At 35.3% G+C, this 24,979-nt stretch overlaps 1 protein-coding gene across 2 annotated transcripts in view; it reads left to right on the forward strand.

The window, feature by feature from the left end:
- Positions 1-4,223: 4,223 nt before the first annotated feature.
- LOC109051549 (cGMP-dependent protein kinase 1-like) overlaps positions 4,224-24,979 on the forward strand; it is a 182,085-nt gene continuing 161,329 nt past the window's right edge. The window contains exons 1-2 of one of the 2 annotated variants that reach the window (XM_042735013.1): positions 4,224-4,629; positions 21,471-21,637. In XM_042735013.1, the coding sequence (XP_042590947.1) occupies positions 4,226-4,629; positions 21,471-21,637 (571 nt within the window). In that variant the 5' untranslated portion in view covers positions 4,224-4,225. Of the gene's footprint in view, positions 4,630-9,963; positions 10,602-21,470; positions 21,638-24,979 lie in introns of those variants that run through there. The other variant, XM_042735014.1, reaches the window with a different exon arrangement.

The following is a 24,979-nucleotide window of genomic DNA, read 5'->3' on the forward strand; positions in this document are numbered from 1 at the left end:
GTAAAAGTCACCGCAGGCTGCTCACTGTTCATGTGTCTAAAAATCACTATGTCATCACCATCCAAAATTGTTCCAGCTCTGATTCACAATGTTTTATTATATGTACCATTCAATGTATCACGATATATTATACCTCAAAAGGTTCTCCCCATTTTTCTGGTGCATCATGCAGATGCTTATCTCTCCTGACAGTTTCTTATTGTTTGTCGAAACCAGTATGATACAAGTGCCCTGACCTTTTCATCCGTACACTCGCTCCATGGTTATGGATATGGCGATGGGGGCTGAGACAGACACTGAAGGACCTCTGTTGAATTTGAATATCTCTGCAGCCCGAAGGCTGAGTTTGGGAGGTGGAAGTACACATATGCTGGGTTAAGATTAGAATTACCATCTGCTGTCAAACCATTTGTTCTTTCTTAGCTCTGTGAGGCGAAAAATTACATTTGAATTTCAGATTTATTGGCGTGATTGTTTTGCATACAATATTGGCACAGCATCAAGACACACACTCTCTCTCTCTCTCTCTCTCTCTCTCTCACACACACACACACACACACACACACACATACAAACATGCACACACAAACACACTCCTTAGAAAGTACTACCGGTCAAAAGGTTTTAATGTTTTTGAAATAAGTCTCTTATATTCAACAAAGCTGAATTTATTTGATAAAAACAGTAGTATTGTGAAATATTATTACAACTTAAAATACGTGTTTGTTTACTATTTGTATATATATTTTAAAATGAAATTTATTCCTGTGATTCAAAGCTGAAATTTCAGCATCATTACTTCAGTCTTCAGTGTCACATGATCTTTCAGAAATCATTTTAATATGCATATTTGCTATAAAACATGTATCACAGTTCCCAAAAAAATATTAAGTTTTCAACACTGATAATAATAAAAGCCATTATTAATAATTGAGCACGAAGTCATCATATTAGAATAATTTCTGAAGAAATGTGACACTGAAGACTGGAGTAATGCTGCTGAAAATTCAACTTTGTACCACAGGAATACAATAAAATAAAATAAAATAAATGTTGCACAGAGAAACGGCACTTTGATATACAAAACAGTATTTGCAGCTGTAGAAAAGAGCCATCTTCTTCTGTGAGTTCTTTCAGCTGGGTCCAGTCTTCGGGAATTTGTATGATGGCACTTGAGAGTCACATCCTGGCAGGAGTGAGATCCTAGCACTGCGGCTTCAGCGGATGAGAGAGGTGTTGAAAAGACAAGTTTTATCCCCTGGCAATTATAACAGCCATGGAAGTAATCTGTTCCACCACAGGGGATCAGAGTAAGAGTGCTGACCTAAAAATAAATCCCTGTCATTGAAGTCCCATTGAAAAGCTGCAAAATAACAAACAATGCCCACATCATGATGACTTTCAGCAGTAGTTCTTTCCTTAGCTCTCTCTCTATGGCACAAAGGAATAATTCAAATTCTTTATAGTATGTATAGTACTAGTTCAAAGTCATTACTCAAATCACACTCATTCTCAAATCATGGGAAGAATATTAAAATAAACTCAATTCACATCTAATCAACACAACACACAACACTGTCAAGCTCCAAAGAGGACAGAAAGAGGACAGAAAACCCATAATGGACTGTCTATACAAATAGAGTGCAGCATGGATAATGTCTTTTGTAGGCCAAAACAAAGTTAGTATTTATAACTTATGTTTCCATCGTCCCCCAAAAATTACAAAAAATAAAAAATAAATAAATAAATAAAATTAATTAAAATGGTTGAAATTCGATTTGTTTCTTCATCTGAAAAAAAAAAAAAGTTGCATTCCATCACTTGCTGAGGAATGGGTCCTCTGCAGTGAATGGGTGCCGTCAGAGTGAAAGTCCAAACAGCTGATGAAAACATCACAGTAATCCACAAGTAATTCACACCACTCCAGTCCATCAATTAATGTCTTGGGAAACAAAAAGCTGCATGCTTTTAAGAAAAAAATCAATCATTAAGGCTCCATGGCTGCATTTCCGTTTTTTTTTTTCAGCTAAAATGGAAAAGATGGCGCCGCCGAGTTCAGACGCTGTCCAGGGCTGCGTTTCCCAAAAGCTTCGTAAGCCTAAGAAGTTCGATCGTACGACTGATCTTAATATTACGGTCTGTTTCCCAAAAGCATCGTAACTTAAGTAGCACTTGAAAATCATCGTAGATCTACGAGTGCTCTGGAGTAATCGTAAAGCCCTAAGTGCATCTTAAGACCAATTTATGCGGTCACCTGCAGGACAATCGACAGATTACACCTTTAACTTTATATTAAATGCAAAGTGATTATAATAGAAGGATTTGAGTGTACTTCATTGTACATTTTATTACTCGTTTTTTGTTGTTGTTTTAAATAAATTTATAAATGAATAATAATTTTAAAAGTCAGAAAAATAGAAATACACATCTAAATTAAATCCAACGGATCGGGGTGAGCTATCCCTTTAAATGCTCTTCTGCATTCATACTGAGTAAATCTGTAGTTAAGAGTCCCAGCCCCCTCCTTTCCCATCACAGTCTCTCAGCAACATCAGCTCAGGCAGCGTCTCCTCCTCCCTCCATTTAGATAAATCCCACTGTAGAGGCGCATGATGACATAAACATTATTGATTTTGAAACATCCTGTCTTCACTTAGGAACGCTCTACAGTTTCTATGAGAGAAATCATATGCATTACAGGAAGACCATTGACTGTCAGACCATTGAATGTCTGTCTGAAAACTGATACTCCTTCCCCCTTGAGAGCTGCGGATGGCATTGCCTCATTGGGATGAGATAACCAGCCATGCTCAAATTTTGTGAATCACAGCAGGTTTTCTCTTATGTGACATAAACAGAGCAGAGAGAACAGAAGTCAAGGTGACCTGATCAGTCAGACGGAGAAGACAAATAACTTAACAAACAAAACAGGCTATATTGTTTTTGCTTGAACTTTGCTGAGAATTAATTAATAAAGTCAAAATGGAAAACTGACCCAGTAACATAGATGTTGTGTATTGAAGTCTTAGTCTATAGGGTCGAACAGCAAGAGCTTTTTCCATACTTCACATCAGTGGGTCTGTAAAGATTAACTTGAACTTTTCTTGGATGACTGGGTACTAAGCCAAGGCCACAATATGCATAATATGATATCTGAAATGTTTCCATTCAGACACTGGAAATAACATCTTTCGCTGAACGTAAAAAGATTGTTTTATAGGCCACCAGATAAAGTAAAATAAGAAAAGAACAAATTTAGAGCAACATTTTTTTTTTCTTGTCCTTACCAAGAATATCAAGAATTTAGCATCAGCGGTGACTCTGGTTACATGGTTGCATAACTATATTGGAAGACCTGAAGAAGCCAGAATACGAAAGTAATGTAATGTAACTCCTTGATAAATTGCTAGAACTCAGAGGATAAAAGTAACTCATAATCCTAAATAAATAAATATGTCAGTAACAAACAACAACCAACCTAATATATTTCAATACAATTTATTATTTATTTTTAAATACATATTTTAGTAACAAACAACAACCAAACTAACACAATTCATTACAATTTGTTTTGAATTTTATTTTTTATCAAATAAATAGGCTATTATTTTCGTTGCAGTAACAAATAGCAACCTAAAAAATACATTTCACAATTTATTTATTTTTAAATCAATCAATCAATCGATCAATCAATTAATAGAATATTATTTATATTTCAGTAACAAACAACAACCAAACAAATACATTTCAATACATTTATTATCTATTTTTAATGAATGAATGAATGAATGAATGAATGAACGAACGAACAAACAAACATTTTAGTAACAAGCAACACATTACAATACAATTATTATTTTTTTAAATAAATAAATATACTGTTATTTATTTTGCAGTAACAAACAACAACCAAAAAAATCAATACATTTCACAATTTATTTATTTTTAAATACACAACCAAACAAACTAATAATAAACACAATTCATTGTTTTCTTTAGAATATGTATAAATAAATCAATAAATAAATTTAACTGTTTTTAAAGAAGACATTGTCTAGCTTACATACATTATTGTATTGAGCGCTGCTTGCACACTAAAGCACGTCACTAATCATAAGCTATATGATAATTGATTCAATCTGAGGCTCGAGCGCGTGGTAGACAGAAGCGGAGTGACCAGGTCTCTCTGGGGAAGGAGAGAGAGGGACATCTAATTGGTTTCTCAATGAAACAGTCGTCGTTAGTCTGCAGGAAGGGAGCGCACGCAGCGCAGTTGCTCTGTGCTGAAGTACATCTTCACTATAGAGTTGGAAGAACATCATTCAGCGGGAGTTGCGTTCAGGTTTCTTCGTTTCAAACTTCAAACATGAGCGAATTAGACGAAGAATTTGCCAAGATGCTGCTGATAAAAGAGGAGCGGATAAAGGAAATGGAGAGGCTGCTGTTGGCGAAAGAGCAGGAGGTGAATGAACTGAAGAGAAAGCTGCACAAATGTCAGTCAGTGCTGCCGAGCGCTATTGGACCCAGAAGAACCAGGCGCGCGCAGGGCATCTCCGCGGAACCGCAGACCTTCAGGTCCTTCCAGGACTTAAAGAGCGAACCTTTGCTCAAACACCTCAAGTCGGACAGGTAAGAGCCCTTCATTTACTATCTATAGACGTGTATTCTTTGCATTGGTGTCAAAACCAGGCTGTGGATGGTTTCTGTCAATCCAGTCTCCCGGCGAGTTACCCGGCGGTGTGAATATTCTACTGCACTATACAAGAGTACATGGTAACACTTTATATTAAGGTGCTGTAGTTACCATGTTATATGTACTTACTATAGAAATCACAGCAAATTATGCATAATTACAAGTGACTAACCCCAAACTAAACATTAACACTATAAGTACATAGTTGAATAATATTACTCAACAATTACATGTGTCATTGCACTGTAACAATGGCAATGTATTTAACTATACTATACTACACTATACTACACTATACTTTACTCTATTGTACTCTACTCTACTCTACTGTTTGACAAATTATACTGCTATACTATACTACGCAAAACTAAATATACACAATACTATGAGATATGTGCAAAATTGTATCATAACATTGTTGAACATTATACAATACTATACTATACTATACTGTACTGTTCTGTTCTGTACTGTACTATGCAAAATTAAATATGTACAATAATATGGTATGAAGGTATATACAAGATTGTATTATCAAATTGTATAACACTTATATACTATACTATACTATACTATACTATAATACTATACTATACTATACTATACTGGCCTAAATCTGGACTGTAAAAAAAATTCTAACTTTCAACTGGTTATTTTTTTTTTTACACTTTTTCTACACTTTGTGATGTTTTTACAATGTGAACACAGTTAAGCCTAACAGGTTTATACTATACTATACTATACTATACTATACTATACTATACTATACTGGCCTATATCTGGACTGCAAAAAAATTCTAACTTTCAATTGGTTATTTTTTTTTTTTTTTTTTTTTTTTTTTTACACTTTTTCTACATTTTGTGATGTTTTAACAAACACTAACATTCTAAAACTACAAAAAACTATACAATACAACACAATACTATACTATACAATACACAAAACAAAACTATACTGTACTGGCCTAAATCTGGACTGCAAAAAATTCTAATTTTCAATTGGTAAATTTTTTTACACTTTTTTTTTTTTTTTTTCTTTTCACTTTTTGATGTTTTTACACATTTTTTCCCCACCCACATTTTTACAATGTAAACACAGTTAAGCCTAACAAGTTTATACTATACTATACTATACTATACTATACTAGTAGGATAGTAAAGTTTCTGAATTTGCTTAATTATTATTATTATTTATTATTATTATTATTATTTTTTTTTGTGCTTGACTAAAATACAGATGGGTATCATGTGTCACCATAGTGTTTCATTGCAGAAATCAGTTCTTAGAGCTTGGTCGGAAGCTTTAGTCATTTACTTGGTATATATTTCTCCCAAGTTTTAATACTGACGAAAATGTACTGTAGTTTAGAGCAACTTCACTCACTAAATGAGTGCAGCACATGGTTTCAGAAAAAGGTGGTCAATTAGTTTAATAAATGCATTTAAAATGCTTCTGTTTTTACTTTCACCAGTTTTGCATCTAAATTGTAATAGAATAAGATACACTTTATTAAAGTGTGTAGTATTGAATCAAACTATGTGCATGCCTCATAATTAGCTGACATTAACATATATAACTGTTGGTCCATAATGCCTATAATAATGCATTCACATACAGTAGAAGTCTACATCTGGTCTAATGCTCTCAGACATAAAAGCTCTCTTTCACACTCTTGCTCAGTGTCCAATAGCCCTAACCTTGTTGAATATTTAATGCTGGCTGTTAAATATTTAATGTCACAGATATTCACTACTATATTTAGGATTCATATATTGTAACTTTCAACTTTTCCTGGAAAAATGTGGAATGTCCTGCATTCAGCAGGAATAAGTAAACCCCATTCCTGTAAATGAATATCTTTATTAACCTCTGCAAGGGTCAGTAGGAGCTGTAGCTTTCTGAGTATTGTTGAGATCAATGCTAAATTTTCATTTAGTTTTTAAATTTATTAAATTGAAAAATGCAGTTTTGGTTTACAATAAGCAGTTTTGCCAGTTCTTTTCAACTATTGGCTGTCCTTAAACCGCCTCAAAACTGAAATAACTTCCTGTTAGTGGCCACTAGATGTCAGCAAAATATCATCATCCCACAAAGGGTTGATATTAAAACTGAGGAATCTAATGCAATGATATGACAGTGGGCTCTATACTAAGACCTATCATGAAGTGTGGATGGAAAGATTTGTGGTTAATGATGCCATTGTAATGCCCTATTACAAGCATATTTATGACTAAAAGTGACAGAGAGTATTGAGTGAGTATTTGTCTGTGTCATGTGATCTCAACATGGCGAGGAACAGCCCCATGTTGGATAGAAAAGCTTTTATGTATAATTTATTTCTGTAATGGCAAACCAGATTTTTTTTGTAGTTTTTTGTATCTTTCTTTCTTTCTTTCTTTCTTTCTTTCTTTCTTTAAGGACCCCAAATGATTTGAACAGCTTTCTTTCTTCTCTCTTTCTCTCTCTCTCTCTCTCTCTGTCTCTCTCTCTCTCTCTCTCTCTCTACTTCAAACTTTTAAGTGAATCACAGTTTCCGCAAAAATATTCAGCAGCAGAAACTTTTTCAACACTGATAAGAATAAGAAACGTTTCTTGAGCACCAAATGATCTGAAGGAAAATATCTGAAGGATCATGTGACACTGAAGACTGGAGTAATGATGCTGAAAATTCAGCTTTGCATCACAGGAATAAATTATATTTATAATTTATATAATATTTCACAATATTACAGTTTATTTTATCAAATAAATAAACCCTTGTCATAAGAAACAACATATATATATATATATATATATGAATCTGAACCTTGCCATTTTAAACTTAATTATTTTATTATTTTATTCACTGCACATTCAGTAGTCAGGTTCTTGTGACTGATAAAAAGCGATCTCTTTGACAAATACTGCCCGCCCTCGTCTCTGATCCTGTGTGTTCTCATATAGAACTCCTTATATAATCAACAAGCTGCTTGAAAAGCACTTGAGAATGGAAAGTGTGTTATCTTTCCTGTGCTGATAAAAGGCTGCAGGGTAACGGCGACTTGTACTGCAGATCCAGACTCAGGCCTTCCACATTAGCATCACATCTCTCACGTCCACACTGGCGCAGACACTTTGATCTGCGTCTGGTCTCCAGTTCTTGTAAATGGTTTGCAAGAAGGACAGAGCCTCATCAATCGTGCTTAATTTGTCTTTTCTGATAAATGGGATTCACGTTCATTTTGGGCCAGTGCTCATGGAAATCAGTGAAAAGGAAGGCATGGACTAGATACTGAATAATGTCCCTTGTGAGGTTTGTGTGCTACATTGTGGGTTTTAGAATTTAGGACATTTATTAACAGCTTTATTAACGTCTTGTATTGAGTCTTAAGATTCTTCCTGCCAGACAAAACACTAAACAGAATGGTACATAAAACAAGTTGTAGACAGAGCAAATTATACAGAGCAGTAAAAAATATGCTGTACAAGACATAAAACATGATTGCTACAGCTTCATATTATCAGATTATTATGATATTATGATCAATGATATTTGTATTTGGTCATGTTAATTACATTTTTTGTTATCTCTGTATGGGTATGTTTTCTCCACTAGAGGGCGCTTTTAATCCGGTTTTTTATTTTATTTTATTTATTTATTTTTATTGTGTGTTCTTGCCATTAGCTTTCCTCTGGCATTTTAAAGCATTTAGTATCATAGTAGTATAGTGATTATGCTTTTTTCTGTTTTGAATCACATTTTCTTTTGGTATTTCATTTTTCCTTTTAATTTAAAAGTTTTAATAATTTTACTCTGTGTTCTTGTTATTTTCATATTTTTTATATGTATAGTGTTTTTTATTAAGTTTTTCATTTTATTTAATTTAGTTTTAGTTATTTTAATACTTGTAATTTAGTTTTAGTTATTTTAATACTTGTTGTTTGGCTAGTTGAAATAAAATGGGTTTGTTTTTAAATATAGGCTCATACTTTAAATAAAGTAGCTTGTATAATTTTTAGATGTATTTTATTTTTTTATATATTTTCATATATATATATATATATATATATATATATATATATATATATATATATATATATATATATATATATATATATATATATATATATATATATATATATTAAGATTTAAGTTTTAAACCCTGTTTTGAAATGATATTGTTCAGGATTCCACAGGTTTCAATCTAACATGCTTGTTGATGTGTTACAGAACAAGAAGTATACAGAGGGCATACGAGTGTAACAATTTCATTCTCAGAGTAACATTTTTAGCACTCGACAGTTTGGGCAGTTAATGAGGTGAAATGGAGCACCAGGTGGTCATATGTTAATGGGAAGGATTCAGATGATGTTAGGGACTATGAAGAAGAAAGGTGTTAGAACTCCAGAGCATCATCTGGACATACAGCTTGTTCTGAGCTAAGTATAGAAGCATAACTGCAGGTAAACATATACTACAGACTCCTTCAGAACTTCATTAGTATTGTATTTAAAGGAATAGTTCACCCCAAAATGATAATTTCCTGATTATTTACTCATCCCCAGACCATCCAATAATTTGAACCATTCCTTTGCGTGTTACTGTATAAATAAATACTGTATAAATAAATAATAATAAAAAAATAAAAAAATAATATGATTTCTTACTACCAAAAATGTATTAACCAATTAGCCAATAAATAAATAAATAAATAAATACATAAGATTTTATGTCACCTTCACCATTTACCGCAAAATCTGAAAATTACATTTTGGTCATATATAATATTTTGTATTTCATAACTGTCTAACTGTACATTTTGCTTCCTAAAAGGCTATGATTCATTCTCAGCATTGAACGAATTTAATAATATCTAACAAGCTTAAACTCATACAATTAGAGCAGAACTGAAAGAACTTACTGTAATAGAAGTTAAATGATGAGAAATATTTTTAGGTCTTAAAAGGGTAAAAAAAAAAGCAAGCTCAGTTGCGAGTATAGGTCACAAAACTAGTTAGTGAGAAAACAACTAAATGAAAACGTGGAATATTTTCTTTGAGGTATTTTCAGTGTGCATATTTGTTGATGCATGGCTGATGTGCATATTTTAGAAGATGAATTGTATTTTAATAGGGAAAAGTTTCCTTTAGATTGAAGTAATGGAACTGTTGTTATTATTATTTATTTATTTTGAATTTGCTCAAGTGCTTGTGGAAGGTAGCGCACCGGAAGGCTCAGCGGCTGTTACAGGTGCGCGCTTGAGTCTTTCCTCATTGGCTCATCAGGGAGCTACGAGCGTGCTGCTCTAACGGCGCGTTCACTGCGCGCTCAACGCGTTCCACTCGCGCTCGACAGCTGCGACTGACGTATTTGGACAAGAAATGAATGCCCTTTGAAACTTCTTCGTATCCCAAATGTGATGTTTGCCGGCGCCGTGGGTGTTTCCCCGCTCATTCCTCCGGTTTAAGTGATCCGAAAGCACACCGGTGGATCGGTGCGCGACATTTTTTGCCGACAATACCACGGAAAACACGACTCAAAGCGGTTTGTTTTAATTTCATGACCGAAAACTGATCGTTCGCCAAGTTGGAAACGACTTCGGATCGTTGACTTTGGGGAGAAATGGGCACTTTACGCGATCTCCAGTACGCGTTACAGGAGAAGATTGAAGAACTGAGACAGAGAGACGCGCTGATTGATGAACTGGAGTTGGAGCTGGACCAGAAAGACGAACTCATCCAGAAGCTTCAGAATGAATTAGACAAATACCGATCCGTTATAAAACCTGCAACTCAACAAGTCCACAAGCAGAGTGTCCTCCAAGAGCAGCAGAGGACCAAGAGACAGGCGATCTCAGCCGAACCTACAGCCTTTGATATTCAAGACCTCAATCACGTCACCCTGCCTTTCTACCCAAAGAGCCCACAGTAGGTGCTAGTTAAATCTGATCAGTGTTGTTATGAAGCTGTCCTTCAAATTAACAGGAACGAATTGCTGATGATTTGCATTATTACTGATGCAATTAGGCATATGCATCCTTATAATGACAAATGAATCATTGCCTTTGTGCTGTGCTGATTTTATGCAAATGATTTGGGTCACCTTGTATGAACACCTTGAGTTCTGTGGTACGAGTATAATCATAACCATCCATCAAACCTGTCTCCGTCCAAGCCTTCATTACTGCACTGATGTGATATATTGTGAATTAGGCAGATAGCCAGTCTGATGCATTCCACCTGTTGATTCTATTCATCAACTTTGAAAGGGAGAAAGAGTGCATATTCATATGCAGATTACAGTTCATGCAGTGTTTTCACAGAGAACATATTAATGTAAAAATATATTATTTTTTGGCATCATAAATATTGTATTATATTAGTTTCAAATTTTATGTGCTTGTGAAGAGCAAGTCCAACCAGAGGTGTGAATAGTAATACAGCATTGCATAGTCTATAGGTAAATTATGTTAAATTGTAAATTGAAAAAAGAGCTACAAATGACAGCACAAATGACCGCTGTAATGCAGAAGACATGGTATATTGTACGTAATTTAATTTAGAATAGCATGATGTGCAAAATGGCAGAATATAATTAATTAAGGACATACAGATAGTAGTAGAGATTCATGATATTTTTCCAACTGTGCAACTATCTATAGGGCAGTATATGATTAACACATACTGTATACTATTGACTAATAGTCTTTAAAAGTTGTTTTGGTAACATTTTTCTAAAAGTAGAACCATACTTTTTTTTTTTTTTTTTTTTAAATGAAACGAAATAAAGAAAATAAAAACACTTATTATATTATATTATATATTATAATTTTTTTATTTTAGCAGTTGCAAAGTTCATACATACATACATATATACTGTATATATATATATATATATATATATATATATATATATATATATATATATAAAATGCCGTTTTGAAAAGAGTATGAATTTCAAAAACAATTTTTTTTGCATAATAAATATTTTATTATATTAGATTCAGTTTTATTGTGCTTGTGCAGAGCAAGTCTAACCAGAATTGAGTAGTAATATACTATAGTATATAGCATAGATATATGTAGTGTATATATACATACATATATATATATATATATATATATATATATATATATATATATATATATATATATATAGTATATATACAGCACAAATAACCATTGTAGTGCAGAAGACATTGTATATAGTATGTTATGTAGTTTAGAGTAGCATAATGTGCAAATTGTAAATACATAATTAAAATATAAGAATATACAATGGGTGGTAAGTTCTGGGACCACATTACAAATCTGGGAACCAAAACCTGTAAATCAACAGGTGGTTTTAGGATTTAGAAAAAAACAAAAAATGTAAAGAAAATAACTGTAAAATGAAGATGAAATCAACGGTATTGGGTTATTTTTTTTTTTTTTTTTAAATCAAAAAGCAAATTTGTGACACTGACCACGTGAACTCTCTGTACAGACGGTCAGATGTTATTGCTTCCAGTGAAGCGTTACATCTCAAATCATTCTGAGAACAGCAGGTTTTGGTCATATCAGCAGTAGTTCTGCTGTCAAACCAATACAATTCCCACTGTATAATATAAGTATATATAAGGCAGTATATGATCAACATTTATTATATTGGCTAATATTCCTTTAAAGTCCTTTTTCAGTCTCATATATCAAGGTTTACATAAAATGTTAAGCATTTAAACCCGCTTTTAAGCCCTTTAAAACTATATACAATGAGTTCAATGAAACTGCATGACAATCTCTAATGAAATGCACACAACTGGAAAGGGGAGTAGATTCATAGCGCCGTTGAGAATCTTTTCATCTTCTCCTCAGCTGGATCTCTAGAGCGGGTATTATCCAAAAGCCTCCCTCATCCACCAGCAATTCCATCATTTTCTTCTACAACTCATCTCTCTACACTCTCAGTGTCTTTTCTTTCACAGTTTGTGAGCATTTCAGTTTTCCTTGTGTTTATGTCTGGTGAATATTTACTTATTCTTGTTGCTGAGTGCATTTTGGTCGAGAGCCAGATGCCTACTATCTTTGTGAAGACAAGACATTCTTTTGTGCTGGCATTCATGAATGCTGATGGTACATGCAAGACTAATTTCACTTGAACAATAACTATGCATGGAACCATTTAATGATTCATGCCCATGCAGATTTATTTATTTATTTAATTGACATTTATTACTTTATTAATGAAAGCTGAAAGTATTTTGAATATGAAACCTTGTAATTCCCAGCTGTTATTTGATTTGAAGACCCCATTAATTCACAATTGAAGATTGTACTGTACTGTAGCTTTTAATTTACTTCTATTAGTTTTAAAGCATTTATATGCTAGTTTACTCCTAAAAGTTGACAAAATTATGTATTTATCTACAGTATCTCTTCTAGCTCAATGACATGATGTTCATATCACAGTAAAAAAGTAACATAAAAACTTAAAAACTTTAATTTGCTGCCTTAAAATTTTAAGTATAATCAACTTGGTTGGCCATTTTTTAACAAATTATATTAAACTGACTTAAAAAATCCAGTTGAATCTCATATAACTTCTTAAAAAAGTTTAAATTGCTCAATGTATTTTGATGAGTTAAAGTCATGTAAAAACCAGAAGTTGCCATGACGTTCTGGTCAAGTAATAAATACAGTTCTTATATACAGTGATCTGAATACAGCTGTTCTGTGATGAATCAAATTTTTTTCATAGAAAAAAAAAGGTTTAATAAAAAAATGCCACAATAATCTGTTAATATTATTGATTAGACAAATAAAACTTAATATTAATCTGAATAATTTAATTTAATCCAAATCAAAGTAATGTGGCTGAACCACAGGCAGAAATTAAATCATAAAACAGGAGATGACATCACAGAGAAGTCTTCTGAACTGAGAAACTTTATCCTCTCTATCGCTATCTGTGATTAAAACGTAAAATCAGATTGTTACTTGCATAGTAGTCAGATGAAGGTCTGGAATTCATGGCAGCTTTCATTGGCCAAGGCCCGCCCATGAGGCCATTTGACCGACATGTCAAACAACCAATCATAGTTTGTTTCATTCATCATCACGTTTTGAGGCGTGAAGATGTCGCCACAATAACAGACCAGTGTGTAAAACTCTCTAAACTCTCAAACTCTCGCATATTTTAAAGATTCTATGCCACGAACTTTAAATATTTCACATACTTTTGAAAATCCAGCGTTTAGTTGATCCTGATAAGCGCTTGTCATCACAGTTGTAAACACTACGGCTTTCTTCTTTCGTGAGGGGTTTGGCGCCACAATATCTTTGTTTTCAAGCGGAATGTTAAAGAATGCGACACACACGTCTCATGGAAATCCTACATAAATCAAACAATCCTAACACTACATCGAACACCACACATCAGACGTTTGGCCAACGGTCTGTGGGTGTGACGTCTGAGGCTGAGACTACTTGGATTGTAGTGTTTTCACACTTCATTGCACAGGTTCTATTGCATAAAATGTTTCTATTTACAACATGTTTTTCACAGTGTCTGAGATATGAACAATCAAAGCTGTTTAAAATAGTCACTGGCGCAGAGGAAATCCGCCCAAAATACTTAAGTTTTGTTCAGTGCTGGCTTATTGATTGCGGTCTCGCAAATGCTGTCATTATATTCAACTAAGCATAGGTACAATATAAATATAAAATTCATTGTACAGTGTAGTCAAATTAATTAAAATGAGAGTTTTTGCAAGAGTGCAGAACTCAGTCAGGGAACTGAATGGACAGCTCCGATAATTATAGAAAAAAGCTTGCTTTCTTTATGCAATTTATTCACCACCATTTTTCATGCTGCTAAAAAAACAAGTTAATCATGTTCTCACTGTCTTGATTTATGGTCGCTACAACCACTTCTCTCTGCTCTCACAAAATAATAGGACATTCTTTTCTGTGGTTACAGACTTGAAGTTAATGTGAAAACAAATCCCTTCCGTACACATTGTGTTCCGCTTTTCCCTCGGTATTTAATATTAATTTATATAATGAATTATAGGCCTATAATTAAGATTAACACTCCAGTCATAAGTGAAAATTATTTAGTGCACCGATTTTCATAAACAACCTGTTTAACGCAAAATACGTTTCTTCTCATGTTTTTCAGTATACAGGCCACAAGAGAAATAATAAGGGAATAATTTAAGATAGTTATATACCGTTATCAGCATATGTTGTAGTAGTTTCGTCTCTCGTTGTCTCAGAGAATATGCGCTGTTAATGCAGCGTTAGAAAGCTGCTGCAGTTTTTTTTTACTCTCACTTTCTCTATAGTGAATTGACTGACAGTCACCGGCGTAACTCTTGTGCACAGTTTTCGCGTTCCTTGCTTGTGTTGCTTGACCCCCCCCCACCATAATATCAATTGTTTATAGGCCACAAATTAGGCACTTTTTTTTGTTTTGTTTTGTTTTTAATGTTTATTTTTCAATGTTAAAGGGTTACTCCACCGCAAAATGAAAATTTTGTCATTAATCACTTAACCCCATGTAGTTCCAAACCCGTAAAAGCTTTGTAAATCTTCGGAACACAATTTAAGATATTTTGGATGAAAATCAGGAGGCTTGAGACTGTCCCATAGACTGCCAAATAAATAACAGTGTCAAGTCATTGTTTTTGTTTTCTTCATGTACTAAAAGTATTCTCGTCGCTTCATAACGTTACGGTTGAATCGCTGATGGCAGATGGACTATTCTGACAATGCTTTTCATACTTTCCTGGACCTTGACACTGTTATTTATTTGGCAGTCTATGGGACAGTCTCATGCCTCCCTGTTTAAAATATCTTAAATTGTGTTCCGAAGACGAACAAAGCTTTTATGGGTTTGGAACGACATGGGGGTAAGTGATTAATGACAAAATTTTCATTTTGGGATGGAGTATCCCTTTAATGAAAGTAACACCAAAAACAGGAACATCATTAGGAAATCCTTGGGAGGGCTGTGCCTGGGCTAAGCAAGTTTTTGATGGGGCTATAGCGCCATCAAGCCCCGCCCTAGCACTGCCACTGAGTGTTTGTTAAGGCTGATTTATACTTCTGCGTTGGACCTACGCCATAGCCTACGCATAGACACACACCCTACACCGTAGCCTATGCATAGACATAATAAAAGCAAAGCAAAGAACAAGTGTCTTATCATTTATTATACTACATAGCATTATACATCAGTAGTTGTCCGCAACAAACAATGTTGATCTGCTGTGGTACAAGTCCTTGTGGAGATTGAAAGAATGCCATATCTTCTCCTGTTCCATTGTTGTCTACTTTTTGTAGTTTTAAATAATGATTTAATGATTTGATATTTATTTGCCACCGTCATGGCTATAATGATTCTCCGACGAGCCGCTTCTTCGGCTTTTGACGTGGAACTATGGGTTACACCAGCAACATACCCGTGGACACTGCAGACTAGCGGTTTGCATGTGTACTGCACGTCAACGCGTACAACGATGCAAAAGTATAAATGAAAACTGATGCATAGCCTACGGCATAAAGGCTACGGCGTAGGTCCGATGCAGAAGTATAAATCAGCCTTCAGAGACTTGACGAACAACTGTGAGCTGGATCTTGTGAGTGTCTTCACATTGTTCTCTCCCACTCTGCAGCCCCGATTAAGTTTTGCGGAATCGGTCCATCTTGCTTCCCACCAAAAGAGCATATTTTCTCCTTTTATGGAAATTGCTCAGTGTTGTTCTCCGTGTCTGGGCAGACATGAATCTTTGTTAAACAAAAGAGTGGAGAGTGGGTTAAGAAGAGCTGTAAAAGCATGCTGAGAGGAAAGGACTGTTAGGTAGGAGATGGCAACACATACTGCAAGTGTGCCAATCTACACTATCTGCCAGCCTATCTGAAGTTATTCAGCGTGGCTCAACAAAGCCATGCTCCATCTGGCTTCAAAATCACTTCGGCATTCCACCGAGTGGCCTGCCAGGACACCATAATGATGCCTCAAATATCAAAGACTCTGATTAAATTGAGGCTCCTGATGCGAGTTGGCATTTTCTGCACTTTTTGCTAGAGAAACCCCTTCAGAGCAATACTGTTGTCCATCTCTGAAGACTTTGAAATCTGTCCACCACCTGCAGCTTTGTGCTCAAAGAGAAAGTTTGGTGCATGGCAGTTTAGTTTGTTTTTATGAACATGAGGAAGCGGGGTTTAATGTTGATCATGAGCTAATGATCACAGTTTCTGTTTTTATTCCCTCCCTTCTGGAAACTGTCTGCAGGGTTTATAGCTTTACATATATATATATATATATATATATATATATATATATATATATATATATATATATATATATATATATATATATATATATGTTTTTTTTTTTTTTTTGATAAATAAGTCTTTGGGAACCGAAAATCTAAAATTAGGCAAGCAAGAAGAATTTGCACTCTTGCATGAGAACACTGTTACACTATAAGATACAGTATCAGCGGCCTTTGTGCTTGTGAATGTGGGCTGGCCTCTGATTGTGATCTGCTATGTGGAGTACTTGTAAATTATATTGGATTAGTGATTTGCTATTCAAAATAGGTCATGATACAAGCAGTCTGATATGGTATCGTGTGGGACACAGAGAGCAGTGTAGTTAAATTTTGAGCGAAAGCCTTAATGCAAACCTCTACAGACACCTTGACAATTGAATCGACACTGGCTAGTTAATTTTTTAGTTTACTCACCAGCCTTCATTCTTTTTTTTTATCATTGAAATTAGTGATGTTTCATACATAATTGGTCATTCAAAAACAAAACAAAAAACGAACAAACAAATTGTTTCCATGTCCACTTTTTATAACCAGTGGCTGCGGTGCTTATTAAGCATCTTTGAGATTATTGTTTGGGCTTGGTTCATAAAGTGATCTAGTTTATGGAGTTCATAAAGTAGGCAGGTGCAGATCACAGTATTTTGGTATGTGGTTTATTCCCAAGAAAAGAAGTCTGGATTTTAGTTTATTATGGGCTTGTTCATTTGTTGTTTTTTTTTTTTTTTTTTTTTTTAGCAAGATCTGCCAGCACTAATGAGTCAGTTCAAATTGTCCATTTCAGTGACCCGATTCAAAACTTAAAAATCATTGCATCATAACTGAAAAATGTTTACATTTGATCTAATTGAAAATCCTGATTCACTTGTATATATGTCACATTACAAACGTTAAAGGGATAGTTCACCCAAAATGAAAATTCTGTCATTAATTACACACCCTCATGTCGTTCCACACCTGCAAGACCTTCATTCATCTACGGAACACAAATTAAGATATCTTTGATGAATTCCGAGAGCTCCCTGAACGTAAACGATATATCCGCATACATATGTTGCATACATTATATTTTTGTTTTCTTTGTGCACAAAAAGTATTCTCGTAGCTTCGTAAAATTATGGTTGATTTGAACAGTTATTAGCAGTGATGACTCAAGAAAAAAAAAGTGTTAATGAAAAACATATTTCCTTATACACACGTTAGTAGTTGTTTTACTGGTGATGTTAGCTAACTTGGCAGTTAAAATTTGGATAATTGTCTAAAAATCTCAATTAACTGATTTGCATCACATTTTGAGTTGATATTGAGGTTGTGACAAAAGTTAAGGTGTACGCACAGGTAAGGCTACCTGCTAGGCATTTCTGCCAGACGCACTTCAGCCAGTGCCAGTTGGGCAGTTGCAGGGTCGTCAGCCGGGAGCCACCCATCCTTGATGTTTCGCTCCTTTAATTCCAGAACATCTCTAGGTGGTAGAGCAGTCTCCCTGCCACCCCCTGCAGCTGCCCTAGGATCCGTCTCTCCCCCAAGCATTGTCTTTTAGGCATAGCCAGAGCCAAAAGCTCCCCTGCTCTGCCTCCTCTGCCAGGTCTTTCAGGGCCTTCTGCAGCTTGGTGCCTCTGACTCTGAGAGTCTTAAGGAAACACTGCGTGTAGGTTCTGGTGAAGCCTCTGCAACCAACCTCCTCTGGAAAGGTATATGCTCTCCACCCAGCTTGCATGCATGCAGATGCAAGCTCTGCATACTTCTCCCTTTTCCTCTCAAATGCTGCCTCCATCCCGTCTTCCCATGGCACAGTTAGCTCGGCCATGATGACAGTCTTTGTGAAGGTGGACCAGATTACAATGTCAGGTCGAAGAGATGTTATGACAATCTGCTGCGGGAACTTCAATTGGCGACCAAGATCTGCTCTCAGATCCCACTCACCTCCTGGTGACAAGAGGGACCTCTCCTGTACGGAGCTGCTTAGTGCCTCTCCCCCTTGCCTGACAAATTGAATAGACTGGTGTGATGTTGACATGCTGGGTTTGTTAACTTCGAGTCTGCGTGCTTCAATGACCTCTGCTAGCTTCCACAGGACGCGGTCGTGGCACCACCCATACTGGCCCTGGGTCAGAGCAGTCTTACAGCCAGAGAGGATGTTTTGTAGGCTGAGACTCTGGTGGCTGGCAAAACTCTTCTGTGCCATACCAGCGGTGCAGGTTCTGGGGGCTTGGGAGGGTATCATACGTGGCCCTGATCAGGAAACTTAACCTTGCTCAGGGCAGCTTCTACAGATCGGCCCATGTGATGGTGCTGTCGATTACGGCCTCCCAGGTTGTCCATTTCCCTTGCTGAGATTGGCTCACAGCTTTGACCCTATAGCTTTCCCCTTCCTTCTTCACGATCTCCTGAACAGTCGGTCTTTTCCTCTCTATCTTTGTGGCTTTGGACCACATGCTGGTTGATGTTGTCGATCCGAAGCCTACCCTGCTATGCTGTATCAATCCCACTACTTCTTGGTGTTTCAGATGAGTTATGGCCTGATGCACTGCTTGTTGTGCATCCCATTTTCTTCCAGTACGAACTTGGGCATTAGCATTTTGTACTACTGGGTCAGAAGAGTCTTTCAGCTTGAATAGCAGCCGCATCTTTTCCAGTTTGTAACCCAAGCTGATGGTTTTCATCGGAAGCCTCAAGGAGTTCTTCCCAAACAGAGCTGAAGTGGACAGGCATCGGGGAAGGCCGAGCCACTTCCGGATGTAATTAATGAAATAAAAAAACTATAGTTATGCATATAACATAGTTAGTTATAATGTAATATAATTAGATATAAATTAACATGTTAATATTTTAGTGATCATCTCCTACGTATTGGTGGGCAGGATCATTGTACTTGTTTTGTCTCATATCTCAAGAATCATTGAGTTATATTTAGTGAGAGGTCAGTTTCTTATACAAAAACGCCATTGTTTGTAGCGCTGGTGCTTACATGGATGACGAATCCATGTCATTAATTTCATTAGTCCAGGCAGATCCACAGATCTTGTGGCCTTATCATCCGCCCATGGGATATTAGTACCCAGCAGGAGTGTGTGAGTGGTAGTAACGCAGTGTATCTGAGCAGTCATCTGTCCACCCCATGTCCTCCTCGGGCTCCAGCACTCGTGCACTCTTACACAGATGGTCCATTCTTGTCATCATCTCTGCCACGCTGCCATTTCTAATCAAAGGAGAAAAAAAGATCCAATATTTTCAAATCTGCAGATCTGCTTGTGCAGTGATTGAATAATCAAATATACCCAGTGCATGATTAAAAATAGATTTGTGGAAGGGAACTTGGAATGCAGTGGCACTAGCAAGGCCATCTGACAAGCATTGTCCAATAAAATGTGATGTTGTTAATGAAAATGACTCATCACGTAGATCCCAGATGCAATCTATATGAAATAATTCATCCATTGGTGCGGTGAGGTATTGATTGCATTCACAAACCCAGGTATGGGGATTCTCTCAGATTATTTCAGCGGTTGACACTTTACTGTGAGTAATCTCACACGCTGTGGTGTTGAATGGAGGTGTCTGGGATTTCAAGAAAAAAAAAAAAGATTTGTGAGATTTCAGTTCCTTCTGAGGGACCCAGTGGTTTTGTTCATGGATTTTCAAAAATTTGTTTTTGTTTTATGAACAGGATGGGCGGTCTGATGATTTTGTATTTTGATTGATCTTGAGAAAGTCCACAATCTGCTTTTCAAGTGTATCTTAGAGATCCTGACCAAATGTTTTTCTCTGTATGTAAATATATCCATGTATTTTTCAGTTGGCAGGAAGCTATTAACATGCAATGGACAAATGAGTAAGTAAAGAGTGTGATATTAAAAGAGTGTTGATATTAAAAGCACAATAAAGCAACACATCAAAATCACAAAAATCAAAAACAAAAAAAAAAAATATCAAAAAACCCCCTTTGTTGTGTATTCACACAAACAAACACTCATTTATTACATAGATTAATAAAATAGGTTGGGGAAAATAGGATGTGTGTGAGTATATTAGGTCTTAGAGTGACAGCTGCCTAACATACCTGCTGCTTCTGTGTCATAAATAGTAATCAAACCACAGCAGAAAAGGAGAAAATTACACACTGCTTTTGACCAAATAATTTTTGTAGCTTTAATTAAAATGAATGTTTATTTAAATCATAAAGTGTTGTATTTTACATGTAATTACTTTATTCAATTTCTATAGTATTTCTTAACTGAATATTATTAGACAGACCTGCCCGAAAAATGTAAAGCACTTAATTCGTGTCTGTTTTGTTTTATTATTTTGTCATATTGCTTGTCATTTGTTTCTTTCTGATTGTTTACATGTCTTGAATAAGCTTGAGAACTTTTTTACTTTTATAAGTTGTAGGGCCTAATTTTTATTGCTCATTAACTTTCAAAACCAACATGAAAAAGTTTTTTTTATTTATTTTTTTATTTACCCTTGTCATCCATAGGTCTAAAGAACTAATCAAAGAAGCCATTCTTGACAATGACTTCATGAAGAACCTGGAGCTGTCTCAGATTCAGGAAATTGTGGACTGCATGTACCCTGTGGAGTATGATAAAGAAAGCTGTATCATCAAAGAAGGCGATGTGGGCTCCCTGGTCTATGTCATGGAAGGTAGGCCATGTTAAAGTATTCTTGCTGTTTACTCTACTGTGTTTTACAACTGTATCAAATGATATACAGACAGGCCAGTAAACCACAAGAGGCTTTGCATTACAGTGATTTTACCTTGGATAAGTTGTTTTCTTTGGCAAACCCTGATGTGTTGCTTAACTTTGGATACTGAAAGTTTCATGGCCATAAATAATTTGTATAAGGCACGAATCTGCATTATTTAAATTGTTTTTTATTTTATTTTTACTTTTTATGTTTGTTCCCATTTAACATTATTTAGATTAAATATTTACCAGTAAATTGGATGAATTCAGTTTTAAGGCCTGGTTTACCTCATTTCAACCTACATAATTATTATTATATATATATATATATATATATATATATATATATATTAAAGAACCTTTTTTATTTTTTTTGCAGAGATGCCATAGAAAAACTTTGGGGTTTTGGGTTCCTTAAAGAACCTTTCTGTGAACATTTTTTAAAAGGTGTAAAGAACATTTTAATAATCTAATTAACTTTCTTTTTTTTCACCATAAAGAACGTTTTGTCCAATGGAAAGGTTATATAGATGTGTAAGGTTCTTCATGGAGCCATCAATGCCAATAAAGAACCTTTACTTTAAAGAGTTTACGAGATCAGCCAGTTGTTAATGCTTTGTAACAAGGTCTGAAGTTTTGAAAAACCTTCTGATCCTAAAATCCTAAAATTTCTAGATGATTAAGCAGTTTATAGCTACAGTTTTGTGCTTTGTTTCTTCTCTGTGTAGATTAATTACCACTTGGATGTAAATGTCCCCCTCATTATGTAAATTAAATTTTATGGTCATAAAATTTGTAATACTTCTCACAGGCCCACTCCATTTTTTACAATTTGTTAAATTAATGACTGTTATGAAAGGAAATGCGCCATGTAGTAACTCACAAATCACTTTATTTTCTATAGAGAGCAGAAGTGGAAACCCTGGGACAGGATCACACAACAAACAAGAGTCTGTTTAGTAATACATTTTGGTTGTCACTCTAGTTTACAACCAAACAGCATGAAAACAGAACCACATTTAGCATTCTAAAATAGGGCTGGTGCTGTTTGAAAACTGGCTTAGAACTGAACTTGAGGAGTAATAACCATAGCCTTATTTAATGCACTTTCAAATTAGCTTTTCATCTCCAGACGGCTGGTTTGAATGGTGAGTTTTATGGTCACCTTGGATCTTTTCACAGACATAACATAGATCACCTTCTTCTTTTATCATGTTATATTTCCTTGTGGGCTGTTGCAGGTTCTGCTGCAGTGCTGTATGAGTTCTGTTTGTGACATAAAATCTCCTCTATTTTGTTAACCATAAATGAAAGTCCTTTTAGATGTATTCACATTTTATTTAAGCCATCAGCCGTCCATGTATTTGGTTTTAGACACAACAGGGGTTTTCTGAATGCACGGCCTCCCTTGGTGCTGCAGCGGTCTCTGAAAGCATTTAAAAGTTCATTTATATAGCCTGTCTGAAAAATATAATGAAGTTGATTGTGAACATTGTGAAAGAATTGAATTGGTCTCCAATTGCACTTCAAAAATATATACTGTTAAAAATATGGTTTCTAGCCTTAAAGATGTCTCCTGAGTTGATTTCAGAGTGTCTACATGTACACTCTTAAAAATGAAGTTTCCAAAAGGGGGTTTATACAGCAATGCCATAGAAGAACCATCTTGGTCAACAGTTGTTTAAGATATTTTTATGTGGTTAAATAATATTTAAAAAATCTAACAAACCTTTTTTCTACAATAAAGAACATTTTGTGGAATGGAAAGTTTTCATGGATTTTTTCTTCATGGAACCATAGATGCCAAAAAAAAAAAATTCAAGACAAATCAAACTACTTTTAGAAGTGTTACCAACCAAAGCACAGATTTGGAGTACAGAGTTTGCTATAGGGCCACTGGATATGTAGCTTGCTTGTAGATTGCTTCCAAAATGTTTTAGTTACATTTAAAGGTCATCATTAGGCCCTGTAGGGTTTTGGTATTTACAAAAAAAAAAAAAAAAAATTAGGTGCTTGAGTGGAAATATCCCATGAACAGTTATGAATAGGCATTCAGGTGAGGCTGATATACCCTTCTGTTAAGTAGAGCCACTCACTGTGGTGTTTTTTCACAGCACTGCACCCATGAACCATTTTTGTCTCTCCAAACTAACCCCTGCCAGTCACCACAGGAGGCATGCTCTTTACCTTCAAACCTTTCAGTCTGCTTCCAGTAAAGTACACTCGATAGGAGGCTCACCTCCTCCTGCTGTATTGTTGTAGTTGTAGAATATGTCTCAGTAGTCGCCTCTGGTGACAGAGATGCTAATTTCCTCTAATTTATTGCCTTGCCCTTGTATCCGCCCTCTCATTTGATTCCAAACCCCCTAAGACTGACTTTGGTCCTCTTCATGAATGTATTTAGTAAGCATTTTTGGCAATATGCCCTTATATAATCTTTGATTAACTAAAAGTGGGTGAATGTGTAATTTTAAACGTCAAAATAGTTCACCCAAAAATGAAAATTTGCTGAAACTTAACTCGCCTTCAGGCTAGGGCTGTCAAAATGGCTGCAAAACTAAATTCGAATTTTTTACTTAAATATTATCTAAATTTGAATTATATTCGAATTTGAAATGCATAATTTCAGTTGGGGTGAAGAAAAGCTTTTTGCTTCTCTCCTGAGGCCACAAGAAGGTGCATCGAGCAAAATATTACTAATGCACGTTTATTTAAAGCATAAGAATACATGACTGTGAAAAAAGTGCATAATATTTAAAATAATGTTTATAAACCAACTATAATTAAGTTGCTTAAGCAACTATAAACAAAACAACATCATGGAAAGCCAATCACACAGAGTACATTTTTCATTTAAAAACATGAGAGGCAGTGGGATGGGAAAAAAACACACCATAAAGTCTCGAGATAAGTTTTTAAAAAGTTGAACTTACATTAATTTTACATGGCTTTCTAAACATGCGGCTCTCTTATGCGAGACACGAGTGCAACGGTGATAGAAGATGTCCCTCCAGAAAATGCGCGAAATATGTGTTCTGTGTGAATGACTTGGTTTCAGTTTTGATGTAAACAAGATCTTCTCCACATTGATGTTCTCCTTTAACGCAGTATTTTAAATGAACATCCCAGCAGCGCTGCATCTAGTGGCTTCAACTGGATAGGCTAATAATAAAAATTATAATGCAATGACACTTACATTGTCATCGCATCTCGTACGCCACCGATAAAGGCCAAAGTATACTTCGGCAGTCCGCGTCCGCGCACCGTCCGCATTTTGTCATTTTCGTCATCAAGAGGG

The sequence above is a fragment of the Cyprinus carpio genome, chromosome B12 (genome assembly GCF_018340385.1).
Source record: "Cyprinus carpio isolate SPL01 chromosome B12, ASM1834038v1, whole genome shotgun sequence".
Taxonomy (NCBI): domain Eukaryota; kingdom Metazoa; phylum Chordata; class Actinopteri; order Cypriniformes; family Cyprinidae; genus Cyprinus; species Cyprinus carpio.